Below are 16,969 nucleotides of genomic sequence, written 5' to 3' on the forward strand. Positions count from 1 at the left end.
GTTCAATATAAAAAAAATATTTTTATATTATTTTATATGGGAAAAAATTTACATACAAAAACACATTTTTCTTCTTTTTCTTCTTAATTGTTAAAAGGAATTTCAATTCGAATACTTTCATTTCACATTAAATAATGATTTTTTTTTATTGTTTTGATGGAATTAATTAATTAAATGCATTATTAAGTTTTCTTTCTTTTTTTTTTCTTCATCGTCAATTCAAAAATTGTGTAAATTGCACTAACAATATTATCAAAATGTTTAAAATCAAATTCCGAGTAGCACAAGGAGGATAATCGATTCCATATTCGGGAACGGGTTTGCGTTACTCTGACTTTTTTCCGTATCGATCAACAGAGTCTGCAAGCCTACAGCGTTGGCGTGATTCTGGCATGATGTCGAACCATAACAAAGTCATAGTCACGCAAGTTCGACTAACAGTCTGGCAAAATAAAGAACCAGGACAAAATACCGTCAGATTCGTGACCGTTCGGCCAAGAGAGTAGGTGAGCCAACAGACTCGGCATGACTATAATGCCGAACCGGAATAAATTCAGTCCATGCCGACCTTGGATCGAATTTTTTATCGATTAACCGATTTGTGCTGTCCGGGAAGGTGGGCTAATCTTGCAAGAATCAACAGAATTTCCATAATTGGTTCCAGTGCTGTTAGAGTATATACAAACTATAGGTCAATAATAACTATGTTGTCTTACTCAGGAACTCAACTTAGCCTAACAGGCAAAGATATACCGAAATGATACTTTTGAACCATAAAACATGCTCTTTGCCTGTTAGGGTAAGAGACTGCTCAAGTTGCATATCCATGATCATTTCAAACCTAGCTCACCTTAATAAAATCAAAAAAATTGAAAAAAAAAAAAAAACATACAAAACTAAAAAACATTAAAGAAGTCCTTTAAGGCAAGATTGAATATATATATATAAAAAAATTCGCTAGAAGGCACCTTATGTAGTAATCTAGTAAGTCATACATCAAATGTATATAATCAATTATCATATTTTAATATAGCATATGATAAGCATTGACATGTTAAATAATTCATTTGTATCAAAATATTAATATTTTTGTCTCTTATCATTTATAATGAATAGATAAGTACATTCAAGCTTCTTTTATATAAAAACATTTTTTCCATGCATCATTCAATAGAACTAGATATGTATAATAGATTATTGACTCAGTATAAAAAATATAATAATCAGATAATATTCATAACCTAAAGACACATTTTCTTTCAATTATTAATTAATTTTTTCTCATTTTATATCACAAAGAATTTTTAATTCTCATTTTATTCGTATATCCCATGCTCATTTCCTTTTGATTTTCATTTGAACATTTTCGCCTTGCGGCAGCTTCTTTATCATATTCCATACATCTATGCGTGATTGCTTCTCGGTTGAAACTCCGTTAATTTCTAGGATTTCATCGCCTGATTTTACATTTGAGAGCTTCTCTGCTGCACCGCCTATAAAAGAAATGAAATATTATTGTTAATAGGTATTAAGATTAGAATTTATAATGTGTTAATAAGGTAGTGAAGCTATTCGGCTTCTTGTTGCTGATTCTGAATTTATAGCTAGACAATGGATACAAAATATGAACAATCTACCCCTAGCAGGCAAAGAGACCGGACTGCGTTTAGATGCTTTAGTGGTCTATTTATAGCATTAAAGCATGCTCTGTACCTGTCAGGGTAGATAACAGAAAATGTACCCAACACAACCGATTCCTGACCACCGCCCCTATACTTTTATAGAATAAATTAAGATTTTTGCTTAGATTTCAAGAACCAGCTTCATATTGCATCACATACTAAAATATCTGATTAGCTGTTTAAGCACAAATCTTGTTCTTTTAATTTTTATTACTACGGTAATACAATATTCTGCTTGAATAGATAACCAACAGAGATATTTATGCACATATTTCAAAATTCTAGATTTTTAAACTTCCAATACAATATTTTATGACTATCAACATTTTTAACGCTGACAGTAAAACAATGATCTAAGCTAAATTCGGTTTTTGGTGATATAATCCTCAATAAAATCGTAAAAAATTGAAGACAATAAGTCCAAAAACCACATGTACATCGCGTCACATTCCCATTTTCTCTTATCAATTTTCAAAAAAACCATACCGAAAAACCCAAAAATGACATTAATCTCTTCCCATATCAAATGATGAAATTTTATTACTAATTTCGGCTTAATCCAAAGCTTTTAATCCTAATTGCGTGCCTATTTAAAAATCATATACTTTTTATGTCCGTTCATGACCCCTTATTCGGTGAAGTAGAAAGTAAAAGCACATAGACATGATTATTTTCGAACATTCTGAACTTATTAATCATAAAACTTCGTGTGCTGATTTATACAAACTCAAATACTTACCCATAAAAACTTTTTTAATAATCAGTGGTTTGTTGCCTTGTGGTGAATCATAGCCGCCATCTAAGGAAATTCCAATTCCAGTTCCATCTTTTATAATGTTCACTATGTCAAAACCATTTGCTAGAAAATATTTATGAAGATGTTATAATTTAGTAAATATTGATCTTATCTATATGAATTGACGCAGTATATCCAACAAAATATTTTTTTTGCCATACTTACAATGATAGTTCGCCTCTTTTTTCATGCCATTGGTTTCAGCTTGACTTCGATTTGTGTATTTGCAATCTATGGAAGAATTCACATTAGAGTCAATAAACCTCATTAAGTTCAAATGCTTACCTTCAGTTGACAAAGCATCAAGATCCATATCAACGGATCTTGACGAATGAAGCTTTTGACGCACGCCATTATCCATGCTATCAGCTTTTTCACTCAACGAACTGAGTGAGCCAAGAGATCCTAATTTTGTCTTAGTCAATGAATTTGTTTTAATGACAGACTTGGACCTTGTAACAACCATTACAACATCTGTACGTGGTGACTGCAAATTAATAGAGTCATTAATTAGTAAATAGAAATTGTAAAGTTTAGTTAATCCGTTAGCTTACCTTCAACACACTTAATGACTCCCGGTGTGTTAATCCCCTCATACTTAATCCATTAATTGATAAAATTCGATCACCTCGTTTTAATCTGCCGTCCTTATCGGCTGGTGAATTTATAAGTATACGATGGATCTAATAAGGAATTTATTTAATTAGATTAACTGTTCAATGACCTTGACTTTAATGTGCTTACTGTAATTTCTTTAGCTTCATAATCCGAGCCTCCGGCAAGAGTAATTCCAATGCTTGATTCAGGCGAGTCACGATGTAAGACAACAACAAATGCTTCTGATGTTTCAAGGGGTGGATCAGCCTCATCAATTATTGATTGAAGATCCTAAAGTAATTTTATATTAGACATTGTGAAGGAACAAATATGCTTGAAATTTACCTGCGGCGTAATTAAACTATGACTACTGCCAAACGACGAGAAACTGCCAAAATCTGACTGAATTGTTTGCAATGACTCAGAATTGTTTGTGCCTGTGCCAGTTCCTAATAACTCTGATGACACACCAGACGATGATGATGCGACCGAATCCCATGACGAGAATCTATTGTGATTAAATGCACTTGTTGTCGTTTTCTCCTTTGATGGCGTTCGCGGTGATGCAATTGACGATGGCGTTGTAGCATTTCCATTCGACATTTGTTTGTTCTCGAAATTTTTACGAATTTCAGACAAGTTTAGCTTCTTGGGAGTTTCTAGTGACTTTGGAATTTTTCTAATTTCTTCAGTTTTAGTCGTCGTTGTCGTCGTCATTGTTGTCGTTTCAATCTTTTTCACAATTTCTGTTGATTTTGATGCTTCTTTACGCACCCATTTAGCCATATCAGACATTAAGTTTGGTGCTTCTGATTTACTTATTGTTTCATGTGTTATTGTCTTTTGGGTTAAAATACTCGACTGTGAATCTGAAGGTTCAATTTTATTATCTTCAGAATCAGAAGACATGACTTCAACATAAGTAGCAACATTTATCACCTTATCGACAATATTATCACTAGAATTTATAACTTTGTAGTTAGTTAAGGAACTGCGAGCTTTTGCTTTTGGAACACGTTGTTTCTCTTCATTATCAATACCACCATCTGTGCTGTCTTCATCTCTCCACGATTTTTCTAAACATTCACGACCACTTCGACTTTTTGATGATGCAACGATTGATCGTCGTGTTGCTGACGATTCTGATGAATTTTTGCGAATTTCAGGCGATGCTGAACCATTTGATGAACAACTAGCTTGTGAACCAGAACCAGATGTCAACGTTGAATTGGAGCTAAGTGATGAATTGTTGCTTAACGTTCTTATTAATGGCTTTTTAGCCACGGGGGAAATTGGCGGCGTTGAAACTCTTGAACTTAAACACGATTCCGTGTCACTATCGTCTGTTGCATTTGACGTTAATGATTTTGATTGAGTGGAAATTATGAGCGAAGTTCTCGGTGGTTTTATAGGTGGAACAACTTTTCTATCGTCATCGAGACTTTTCCTTGGCGCCGGTTTGATCAATGTTGGATGTTCAAATTCCATTTTTCGTTCACTGAACGACTTTCGTGTTGGTAATTTTGGTGATGGTGTTGCAGACTTGTTTATAATCATTGGACTATTGTTGATTAAGTCACATTCCTTACTTCTAATGACGGGAAGTCCGAAAACTTTTTGATCAGCTTGAAGCTCACTTTCTGGAACTTTTTCGGGTATGACTAAGCCACGAAGTTTTGACATACTCTTCTTACGATTTTCAATCATATTTGCAATTGACTTTTGCCTTACTTCTTCATTTGACAATCCGCCGTTGAAACTAATGTGACGTGTCAATGAAACTGGTGCAGTCATTGGTGGTGGTGGACGTGATGGTAGTGCTGGACTATCATATGAACTATTTAAATGTTCAACACTTAATGTACGATTCATGTTCAATAATAATGAAGGTCGTGGTGATGCTGGAGAAAGAAGACTAATTGGCTTACTAACAGGTGTGTAGTTCATGAATCCATTATTATCTGTCTTATTGTCACGCAGCACAACTTCATCATCATAGTCATCGAGATTCTCCACACTCATTGCTTTCTTCTTAATGCTATTATTAATGTTATTTGAAATATTACTCTTCATTCTCGGACTATACAATTCGTCCGCAAAAGAACTACTGAAAATATTCTCAGTACTTTTTGTTATGTTGGCACCTCGAAGCGATGACGATTTATCTCTTAATGTTGTCATTGTCGGTGTTGTTTTGGGCAATATATGTGATATGTCAGACGTTGAATTTGAAAACATGGCAATTTTATCCTTTACACTTTTTTCAGATTTCTCGTCTTTATTTCTCCAATTTAATTGTGGACGTTGGCGTCCTAATGTAGCTGATTTAAATGGTGGTTTTGTATCAACAAAATTTGTTATTTCTTCGAAATTGTGTGTTTTACGTTGTGGTGCAACTATTGCCGTCGCTTTTGTTATTGTTGGCGTGGCTGGTGATGTTATCGATGAGAATTTATATGACTCGGTATTTTCACTGATTGGAAGAAAGAGGAAAAGATTGGTATTATTGCAACATTGTTGCAGAGTTGAGGAAGGTTTTCGAGAAATTTCTAGAATTTTTTGCTGTTCAAAATTTGAGCTTATTTTTCGGAAATCCCCAAAAATCCACAATATTTCAACTTGTAACCTTCACTTAAAAATACTACAAATTGAAAAAAATACTCACAATTTGTGTGAATTTATATTCAAATTTACTGATGTTCTGTTCATGGCAGCTTCACTTCCATCTGCTTGTGACGAACTTATATTATCAACTGTTTTCGCAGTGTCAATTTTTTGATCAAACGACAACTGCTTTTGCTCCATTTTTGCGTCCTCTGGTGCGATATTTTCTTCAAATGATGACGTTAATTGAGAATTTGTTGCCTTAGTCGTCTCTGTTTTCATATCTAAATGAGATGAGATGAGATGAATAAAAAATTTGAAAAATAAGTATTACGTCAAGACATTTGCAAACAAAGTTATAAGAAATTCTTCAATATGAAACAATAATGACTGTTTTTGATATAGAAAAATATATACGAGAATGGGTACAAAATAGTTTAACTTATTTGCCGTGTGATGTCACGTAGAACGTGACAAGTTAGACTTGAAATTCTTTTATTTTTTATCAAAACATACAAATGCCATTGGATCTGCAAAGGTCAATGTGACTTGAGAACATTCTGCGTTTCAACGATTTTTTGCGGTTTAAAAAATGGCAATAAATCGAGTTTGTGCCGTTAATGAAATTTTTATGATCGAGTTGATTGAAAGTTATTAGACTAAATGATTTTGCAAAGCTTTTATGATCCAGAACAATGAGTCCTTACTTTTAACGGAGCGGCTAATTGTCTGATTTACTTTGTATTCACTCGAATTTAAATGAATTGCGACTTAAATTTGTAAATTAAGTCATAACTCAAACGGCACGTCGTCGTCAAAAATTATAAAGCATCAACCGAACAGTAGCAAAAGCCATAAATCATTTAAAATGCGCTTAAATCTCTCAAATAAACTTTCATACCGTAGACTCATCAAAATAATCGCTCAGACACTAGGCTATAACTTTTTTTATATAAATTTATGGAATCTGTCAAAAAGCAGTCTCAGACAACAATTTAACAGTCCTCAATAAAACTGTTGTCGTTTCATAAAATTAAAAAGAAAAAAATGCAATCAAATTTATATCAATTCGTATTCATATCAAGAGAAGTAATATTGACGGATATTTATCAATCACGGTTATTCTTAAATGCGATCAAAACAAAGTCAGATTTGCAGGCATTTTAATTTATGACAATATACACAATGTCGACCCATATCCGTGTATCATTTTATACAATGAAAAAGAATATCAATTAATATTCATTGCGAGTTTCTCATTTTTATTGCGAATTGATATTTATTGTACCTCAACCCTTCCGTGGTCTATAAATAAAATCAGAAAATCTCCATGAAACGAATATCGTATGCATGTATGTATGTATATCAATAATTGATATTGCTAACAAGGGCCACATGGATGAAAAAGAAAACAATTTTTCTTTTAAACATTTTTACAGTTAATTCCGTACAGTCTGAAGAAAAATATAAAACTATAAAGCGAAGAAGAAAAATGGAATTTCTTTTGCTCTGGTACTATCTCTCTTACACTTTGATTTTTAATACGCTTAACTTCTTATTAAAAACTCTTTTTTTAATGGCACAACTGTTTCGTTTTCCTTTTTTTTTCAACTTCATCGTCACACAAAAATCGCACAAAATCGCTCACATAAAAATTTCCTTCATGCAACTCCGTGTTTATGAATTGCGGGGTACCTCTCGCTCACTGGAGATGAATGAAATGAAATAAAATGTCTCGAACTCTGTAGTCGTTTTTTTTTTTTGCTGCATTATTATTGTTTATTATTCAAAAAGAAACTGTAACATGATCAGTGCAACATAAATTTTCTTGTTCCTCACAGAGAATAAAGAAGAAGGAATTGAAATGGATTGATGGCTTGTTGGGATTTTCGAGGAATAAGGCGCATTCTCTAGCATTTAAATTCAATAATTTGCGTGATCGCAATTTACACAAAATTGAATTGAATGGCTAGAACAGCAAAAATCTCTATCAGACTAATAGTTTCATGAGTACGAGCATGAGGCTCATTTTGTCGACTTCTACCTCGCATTTATGAGTCAATTCAAATTTTCTTGACCTAATCTTGAGCATTTCTTACAAAACCCTAGTCGGTTTCGAACTTTGGCCGCCCCAAGTTTCAAGGTCATTGCATACTTGTCGCTGACTAAAAGCTCCCAAAACAGACATTAACCTCCAAAAACTACAAAATTCCGCTAACCAAATGAAACAGATTTACATTTTTTTGTGTTACTGGTTGATGTTGTCAAGGATGCGGCACTTACTTATATTATTGTTGAAACATGAGACTCAAAAGAATAAGAAAGTCGAGATGCAAAGAAGAAGGAAGTGCCGTACTCTGACTGAGAGAGTAAGAGAGAGATACTCTTTCTTACTATTGAAGTGAAACTTTCTGTTTTTGATCATGTACAAGAGAAGCAAAAAAAAAAATAAGATAATTTCGAAATTGGAAAATCAATTAATGTTATTGAGACACAACTCAGACACATTACTTTAGAGTCTGAAAGATTTAAATGCATTCAGGATGTTTCATTCCTTGCCAAGTCATTGATGAAAATAAATTTTTTAATTCTTGTGATAACGTGACTTTTAAAAATTTACGAGCATTAAGGTACACATTTAGCTGACCATAATATGCTGTCCACGGAACATTCGATTAAGATTGAAGTGGAAAAAAAATTTATTATGCAATTAACATTCAAAAGGAGAACAAATTAGAGTCTCGAGAAGTGTTTTTTTGCGATAAGAATGAAGAAAAATTTTATATTTGCGGAAAAATCTCAAAACTTTTCATGGTCTTTTAAGTCCACCATAAAAATACTTTTAAAGCAAATTTTTTCATTTCCTTATCAGCATGGAATGAAAATGGACGTGTTGCATAACACACATTGAGTCCCATAGCATGAAAAAATCATTTCAAGGTTTAATAATTAAGTGAGACGATAAGTATAAATAAATGGGTTGGTATGATCGTTCACTGATCTGTAAGATGTTTATAATTTTTCATTTAATGCGGATAATATCTTTCAACGATGCAACTATTCATTCTTTATACTTAAAACAATTAGTATTGCATTAATGAGGGAATCTTTCATTAAAATGCAATAACAATAACTTTGGATTTTATTGATTTGTATTGCTTTGAAGAGGGTTTGAAATAGATTTATGCCTGATCTTGTTTGTTACTTGTAATGTAATTATGAAGAATGAGGCGGAGATTTTATTATGTAGACAATTACATCCAAAGTAATTTAGATTGATTTATGATTGAAATTTAGCACATGGTCTTTGGATAGGTAGGATCAAAGCTTGAAGTAGATTCGAATCTTAAATAAAGCCAAATTGACTCAAGTCGACTTCAAGCTCTGGGTGGGATTTCATCTGTTTTGAGGTTCCATTCAAAACCTACATCCTTCATGTGCCAACACATTTAGAAAGCATACCAGATTCTGTTCTTAATATGGTATCATACCCAATTCTACTTAAATCCATCTAAACCCATCATAATCATGTCCAAATGCAACTAAACCCCAATTCATTATCTCATTTTGTGAGACAAACCGCAAATGAGAAAAAATTCATCTAGACACAAAACATGGTTAAAAGATGTAGAAGTGTTTCCATCCAGACGCGTTCGCTTCCGGACGCGCATAACAGCTCTTTTGAAGTGAACTGAATGATATTTTTAGCATATTTGTAGAACATTTTTTTTCTCTCTAAGCGTCTTATGCACTTAAAAGTTTAATCACTCCCGTCTTAAATTGTTTGTATAAAAAAAAATATAAAACAAACTAGAGAATTGGAATGTTTTATAAGAATAAGAGTAGCGGTAATGGTAGCAGATCTTTCAAAAAATATACAATAAATTATGTTCCTCAATGCAATAATTACGCCAAGTCGTTTCATAAATCAAGATTTTTTTTTATTTTTATTTTCATACATTGTAAATGCAATAAAGATGCTGAAAATGTGTTGTGAAGCCTAAACAAAGAGCAGAAAAAATATGACACCAAAACAGTTGAATAACAGTTATAGCAACCTTGCAATTAATTTCAATATTATTTTTCCTATACATTTCTCACACAAATCAAATTTCAATATGAACACGATGAGGGAGATTAAGAAGAAGATCGTGGTTGGATATATATAAATTCTTAAGACTCAATCATGCATCAAAGAATCAGTCAGAATAATAATATGAAAAATAACATTACATCTTCTTGTCATTTCATCCGGATTGAATATATTTCAACTTTCATTTCGCTTCACATAGAATTTCTATTATTAATAAATATTTGCACAGACTGTAAACTTATTTTTTCCTTCCTCTCTCTTTTCGTTTCAAGATTCAAGACACAATGCATTAAAAAACATAAAAACAAATGATTATTTCACTCTACTGTCTGTATCTCTTCAATCTGATAACCACAATTCAATATATTCTTAAAACCACAAAATAAAAAATAACAAAAACAAAAGCGGCATCGACAGTAGTAAGCGGCAAGATGCCCACTAGATAGTACACACAACAGTATTGTAGTAGAACAGAACGACGACTGAAGTCAGAAAAGAAAATCGGAAGAGAAATATTGAAGGAAAGAAATAATGTTTTTTTGTATATACACAAGTCGACAATGTGCAGAGAATATATGTGCCTTATAAGAGGAGAAGAGAAATAATATAAAGAAATTGAACATGAACACGTTCTTACATTTCCATTTGCTGAATATCTTGACTTTCAAATAAAAAAAAAAACAATTTTAATATTTTTTCATTTCGATGCCGATGAAAGAGAAAGAAAGAGAATAAAAGTTCACACACATACACACACAAATGTATTATTTTTTGCAGCACTTCGTTTTTAGGAAAGCAAACTTAAAGATCACACAGCGCAAAAAAAAATCGCATTTTGTGCGAGCAGAGCGAGAGAGAGAAACTGGTTTAAAGAATATCAAGCAATAACATTCTGAACTTTATACATGACCATATGTGCACATGTATATGTGTGCTTTGCCTTCTCCCTTTTTCACTTACTTTATGACTTCTCAATAGAACAATTTCTAGATCGATAGAAAAAAAAATCGAATGAATTTGAAGAAGAGGAAAAATTTCTATGGACTCATAAGTAAAGCTTCTTCTTGTTCCTTTACTGGTTCTTTATTCACTCAATACATTTTAAAGTGAACTTGCGATCAAGTTGGAATATCGGAGTAGATGAGGATTGGTAAGGAGTTTTTGCAGCGCATTTTATGTTGAGGTTCTAGAGACATTGCATTGAAATTTGGGAATTTGAAGCTGGTTAGATATCGCGTTTGAATGAACAAAGAGGAACTTAAGGACGAAACCATTAAAATAGAGTAGAATCGAACAATTTACGACAAGACAACTGTTTTTGCAACAGGATATAAAGTAAAGCTAGTTTCATCATCAAACTCGTTCATAGTCATCACAATGCTATAAACTAAACATAGTTGCATATAAAACTACAAATCGTTTCCTTATGGATTCACTCATAGTTCTACTAGACTTGAAATAACACCAACTATTCGAAAATAAGATCATACAGACAGTTTGCAACTAAAATATCCACATGATCATGTAAAAACTGTTGAACTGGACGTTAATTCAGACAAATGAATTCAAAGATTAATACAGAAGCTAATCCGCAAAGTAAAGAACATTTTTATGGCAAAAATTAGCTAAGACTGAAGAAGAAACCAAAGAATGAAAGAATAAGCTTGTTAATAATCTAGCACATTCATTACATCCACAGGTCGAGGGATTTTTCATCAAATAGAATAGAATTATGCAATAAAAGTCCATCCAAGTTAATTTATTTACTATACTAGGCTATTAAGATTACCTCATTTCTTATATATATATTTACTTCCATGCATGCATCGCTTGAGAGAGAGTTTATTGCCTTGCCATCGGCGATAAAGTATACAACAACTAAGAAAAAGAAAGGCAACCCATAAGAAGAAGAAATTTGATCTAAAGCACTTTTTCATAATGTCATCATCGCAATGTTGAATTATTTTTTAATTAAATTTAATTTTACAAAATAACTCCAAATATGGAATATTCATTTTTACTATTTAAAATGAGAATTACATCATAACATTAGTATTTATTACTTCAATTTATCGCCTGACACAAGAGGCTTTCACTTCCTACTCTCTTTTTTGTCATTTTAATGCAGTCTGAGTTATTTATATTGCTACAGAAAGAAGTATAAAATGTAAGAATTTCAGTGTCAAAATGCAGCAATTAATAAAAAGGAGGTTAAAGCTTCATAAGTTCCTTGATGGTAAGATTAAGGTTTAGGTTTGCTGCTGTGTTGAGTTGTTTGAGTTAGAAACGGTTTCTGATTTGTTAAGTAAGAACTTTTATATGAGTATATAAAAGTAAGCTGCAACCAAATGCCTATATGCTCTTTATTTCTTGATCATGTCTCACCGTTCCTGTTACAATCAAGGAAGCAATGAGTCATAAGATCAAAATTTACTCAATCAACCCAACAGACATAGAACCATCTTCCCTAAATGAGCAATCTATTATTGGCAAACCGTAACCAGCAATAGAGCCAGCTTCAGACGCAAACTAAGGAAGGCCATGGATCACAATTGATCTGTACGGCCAGCGAAGTAAGTTAGTAAGCATAAATTAGCATATGCTTTGTCTGTTCAGGCCACATGGTCAGCCTAAGCAACAGAATTACATTATTTACAAAGAGTTTCTAGATCAATAAAAGCTCAAAATTAACACATTTAGTCTCAGAATTTACACTAAATTAAAAATTAAACCGATCTGATATCAAATAAACATTGTAATACAAACTAATCTCCATTTTCATCGTTCTTCATCTCCTCTCCAAAATTTAACAAAACTGTATCTAAGAACCAATTTCGAAATCTATAAATCATTTATTGTGAGAAACATCAGCACACACATCAGCTACTTCAGCATGTCAATTAATTCTTTTTTTGAATTCAATAAATAATAAAAAGAGATCCGATCCTTCAATTTATGTCAGATTATTGAATGTTTACATTTGACTTTTTCATTGAGTGTGATATTTCCAAGAATTATTTTTCACTTCAGCTACGTTTCACTTAATGCAATTTAATTTTGCCGACAGTCTACACTGATTGAAAAAAAATTTTCTATGCCTAACTAAATGGGATAAAAATGTTCATCATGTCGTCGAGTAACAGAGCTTAGTGTGAAGACCATGCAAAAATAATAGCATTATCCAGGTGCTTGTTCGTATACACTTAATGACTAATTTGAATTATGAATGCAAATTTGATGTAAATGTGATTTGCATTGGCATATTTTCTTAGCATTCATAATGATAATAAATTAACTGACTTTTTTTTTTCATTTTTTCATTCAACTTTTTTCATTCCGAAATGAGTCAAAAATCGATTTAGAGAACATACTGTGAATAAATCATAATAAATCACTTTACAATTTTTTTGTCAATAACATTTGTTGAAAAGTCTTTAAAATACCGCAATATGCCATAATTTGAATAAAGTACACTGACGACTATAGTGAATATGAATGAAATAAGGCTATTATGTGCGAAGATTTGATTAATTACAGTTAAAATATTGTGCTAATTTTTGAATATAAAGTAATTGGAAATTTTTTCAAGGAACTTTTTTTGGTAACAATTAGATTGATTCTGAGAAAAAAACATGAATAAATTTTATGTGGAAGTCTAATTTTGTTAACAGCTTGAGAAGTTATTGGATATGGGCATAGATCTATATGGAATTTATTAAAAATTGTATAGATAATATTAATACAATCTGAAATAAGTAAAACCATTTTGAATTGAATAACTCATTCGTGGGGATTTGATAGATCTAGTGCTACTTTTAGTGAGATTAGAGGAAGTGCGGTTAAAGATCTATAGACGATATAACTTCTGAATTCGTTCAATTTTAAGCTTCATAGTCGAGCTTTTGTTCCTCTTAGAGTAAAATTATGTTAGGTAAGAATTTGAATAAAATACTAGGATGTCAAGATTCCTAAGTATCTAAGACCCACATGACGACCTATTCCTTTACACCTTGATCCTCAAAATAGCTTCATAAACTATAAATCCACCTAAAAATCCCAAAAAGCTAACTAAAAAAAGAAATTGAATTGTACCGCAGTTTCCATGCGTAACCCCCAGAGGCCAAAAAAATTTAATTTACAAAATAATCAAATTACAGCCGCTATAATTCCATCAAATTAACAACTCAATTTAAATGTAAATAGTCAGAAATCCAAATATGAGAAAATAACTAAACAAAACTTTCTATGATGAACATAAATCATCTTCATCATTTAAGAAAATAAAGATCATTTTATGGTTTAATTAAATAGTACTTTTCTTATAAATTTTTCAACACTTCAACGATTCTTAATAAAAAAAAAACGCGAGATGAAAGAGGAACGGCAAAATAAACTTTTTTTTACTGTCAGTGTAGATTCATTGCAAAAACAGAGCTGATGCTTGTTAGCGGAATGGATCAAAAAGCTGAATAAATGTATTAAACAAAAAAAGTTAGTCAACTATGAATCAACATATACCTATATACGTAGTATGGTGCTTGCAAACAAGATATATAGAAAGTTTCCATTTTAAGAAACATATGCTACAGTTTGTAAGTAAGCAATATCTACTCACTGCATCTAAATATTTGACCTTGATAAAAATGGATCATAATGAAACAGAAAGGTAAACTTGACATGGGTAACTACAAAAAGGCATACAGGGAATATAAAAAAAAATTATCGATAAATTGTAGGTACAAAAATAATAATAACAATATTCATATTAAATATCTTTAATACTTAAAAAGAATTAAACAATGGACCGCGTCTCACAGACGATTCGCATAAAAAAAATTATACTTTTAAAGATAATTTATTATGATCCATAATAAGTAGCATTCAATATTATTGAAGAAACGAGAATGAAAGCCGATTTTTGTGTTTTGTTTAAGAAAACTATCGTGATGACCGTGTAATAAATGTAGCTACACATCTGAGCACGTTTCTTGGAGATATTACGAGGTGTTTCATGGATCTGGAGGTGGGTTGGCCAGAATACACTAAAGCATGTACAATAGTCTCCCTACAGCATCCAAGACTATACTCTTTAAAGTATACAAAAACTATACCGAGGAGCCAGCAATAAACTTCTCAGACTAGCCTTTCTAAAAGCACCATGACAATAAAATTCTAGAAATCAAGCTTCAAGTCATAAAAATTGCACATAAACTTACATTTTCTTTTGTTTCCAACCCAGCTTCCTATCTAGACATTTATCTAAAGTGAATTGCGCTGTTAAATGTTCCACTGGCGACTTTCCTACCAGCCTTCCTCGTTCCTTCGAGACTATACAGTATTCAATGCATAAACGTTGTTGATTTTAAGCCTCCGAGATCTCTTTTTCTTTTATGAAAACGACACCCACCGTATTTTCGCTTTCTATCAACTTCTGCCTTCTCAATTGAGCAGTAAATTAAAAGCATAATAAAGTTTAATATGAATAAAGTGTAAAAAAGTGAAAATGTTTGACACGCAAATTGCCCCGTTTCACAATACAAATGGATGGACATCAAGTTCAGAAAAGTAAGCGAAGCAATAAATCCTCAACTTAAATCCAACAAAATGTAAGAAGAGAAGTATAACTAAAACAATCGCACAAATTATGATAAACTTATGATGATGGACCTCTAACAAAAAGGCAGCAGAGATGAATGAAAAGAAGACTAAACAAGATTTCTATTTCATCGCAAGTGCGTTTAATCGGCGTGACCTAATCAGTAGAGAAAGATGTTATGAAAGAAAGAAAAAAAGTAAAGTAATAAAACCCGGAACATTATAAGCATGCATGGAATATATGTCGCCGAGACATCATCATCGTCTCACTTTCCAACCAAAAACACATAAAATTGTTTTTATTTTCATTCGCAATTAACTATCAATTAAAATTACGCACAATCCAGTAAGTTAAAATCCATTAACTTGAAAATTTTAATGTCTGTCAATTCATTATCAACTTCATTTCCTCCTTTAGTTTGTTTTATGTTTATGTTGTTTTTGTTTCTTCTCGAATAACGACCTTGCAATCGACCGTACAACCCTAATTGCGATGACAGGCGAAAAATGCTTCGATTTTTATTTTATTTTCGTGTGGAAAAAATAAAATGAAGCGTAAAGATATTAGCGAAAAAAAATATTGTTGGGTACTCACTGAAGGCGAAGCCATAGAAATGGAACTAAAACGATTTAGAGTAGACGCATATAAAATTGTATGAAGAGAGAAATTTTCAGGGGACGAGTATTTTTGATTGGATGGCTAAGGAGATATCTTTGGGTATGATTTAGGACACATGGAGCCTTTATACTTCTTAGGCGGAACCTTCTTCAGTTATGTCGCTCGGGAGCACAACCAGTCACATAATCTAGTATATTTAAGCTTAACTAGTGTAGGAATTGATGATATATATCCAAAAGATCAACTAATAACTGCCGATTTTTCATCATAATAAACTATCTTATTCTTAAATACAGTATAGATCCAACCTGTTCACCTTCTCATAAGAATCGACAAAAACAAAATTTTTTGGCTATTATTCCAAGACCCAAATCAAAGGAAACTGTATTTCAAGTTAAAGCAAATCCACACCATAGAGATAAATTAGAATCCCCATGAGATAATAAACACAAGATTTATGTCTTCCTATAATCTTATAAACATCATATATAGCCACCGCTTGCCGAATCATGCAACAGCATTGATCAATATTTGCCACCCAGGTTAATATCTACCTATATGTGAATTCTTATTCAGATTACTGCATTTTATGCTTGTCTTATAAAATTATAATTCTTTTTTTTTTCGTATTTTATCAACAATAATCAACATCATTGACTTTCGATATTGGAAAGCTTTGCTAATTTCATTAACAAGTGATTATTCCGTAAAAGAAAATATTGGCATAAGCGATAAAGAAATGTGAACTGAATGGAATTAGATGCGCTTGATGAATTTATTAACAAAAAAAGATCCATGATTGGAAATTTGAGTTTGTTAGTAAATTGATATTTTTTGGTGAATTTTGAAGGTCTTGACAGAGACATTAGAAAAGGTTTGGCTGCTTAGTATGCAACAGCAGAATTTGTTTCCGTCTTGACATATACATTTCTCATATGTCCCCTAGTCACTGCTTATAATAAGAAAAAAAAACAAGCTCTAAA

At 32.0% G+C, this 16,969-nt stretch overlaps 1 protein-coding gene across 3 annotated transcripts in view; it reads right to left on the reverse strand.

Moving 5' to 3' along the window:
• Positions 1-115: 115 nt before the first annotated feature.
• bbg (big bang) overlaps positions 116-16,969 on the reverse strand; it is a 37,118-nt gene continuing 20,264 nt past the window's right edge. For 2 of the 3 annotated variants that reach the window (XM_070635062.1, XM_070635063.1), the window contains exons 4-10: positions 5,741-5,963; positions 3,421-5,548; positions 3,223-3,366; positions 3,033-3,161; positions 2,644-2,965; positions 2,422-2,541; positions 116-1,493 (exon numbers count right to left, since the gene is read on the reverse strand). In XM_070635062.1, the coding sequence (XP_070491163.1) occupies positions 1,336-1,493; positions 2,422-2,541; positions 2,644-2,965; positions 3,033-3,161; positions 3,223-3,366; positions 3,421-5,548; positions 5,741-5,963 (3,224 nt within the window). In that variant the 3' untranslated portion in view covers positions 116-1,335. The remainder of the gene's footprint in view (positions 1,494-2,421; positions 2,542-2,643; positions 2,966-3,032; positions 3,162-3,222; positions 3,367-3,420; positions 5,549-5,740; positions 5,964-16,969) is intronic. The other variant, XM_070635064.1, reaches the window with a different exon arrangement.

The sequence above is a fragment of the Chironomus tepperi genome, unplaced genomic scaffold (genome assembly GCF_022539635.2).
Source record: "Chironomus tepperi strain 1889 unplaced genomic scaffold, CSIRO-AGI_Ctep_v1 contig_85, whole genome shotgun sequence".
Classification (NCBI taxonomy): Eukaryota; Metazoa; Arthropoda; class Insecta; order Diptera; family Chironomidae; genus Chironomus; species Chironomus tepperi.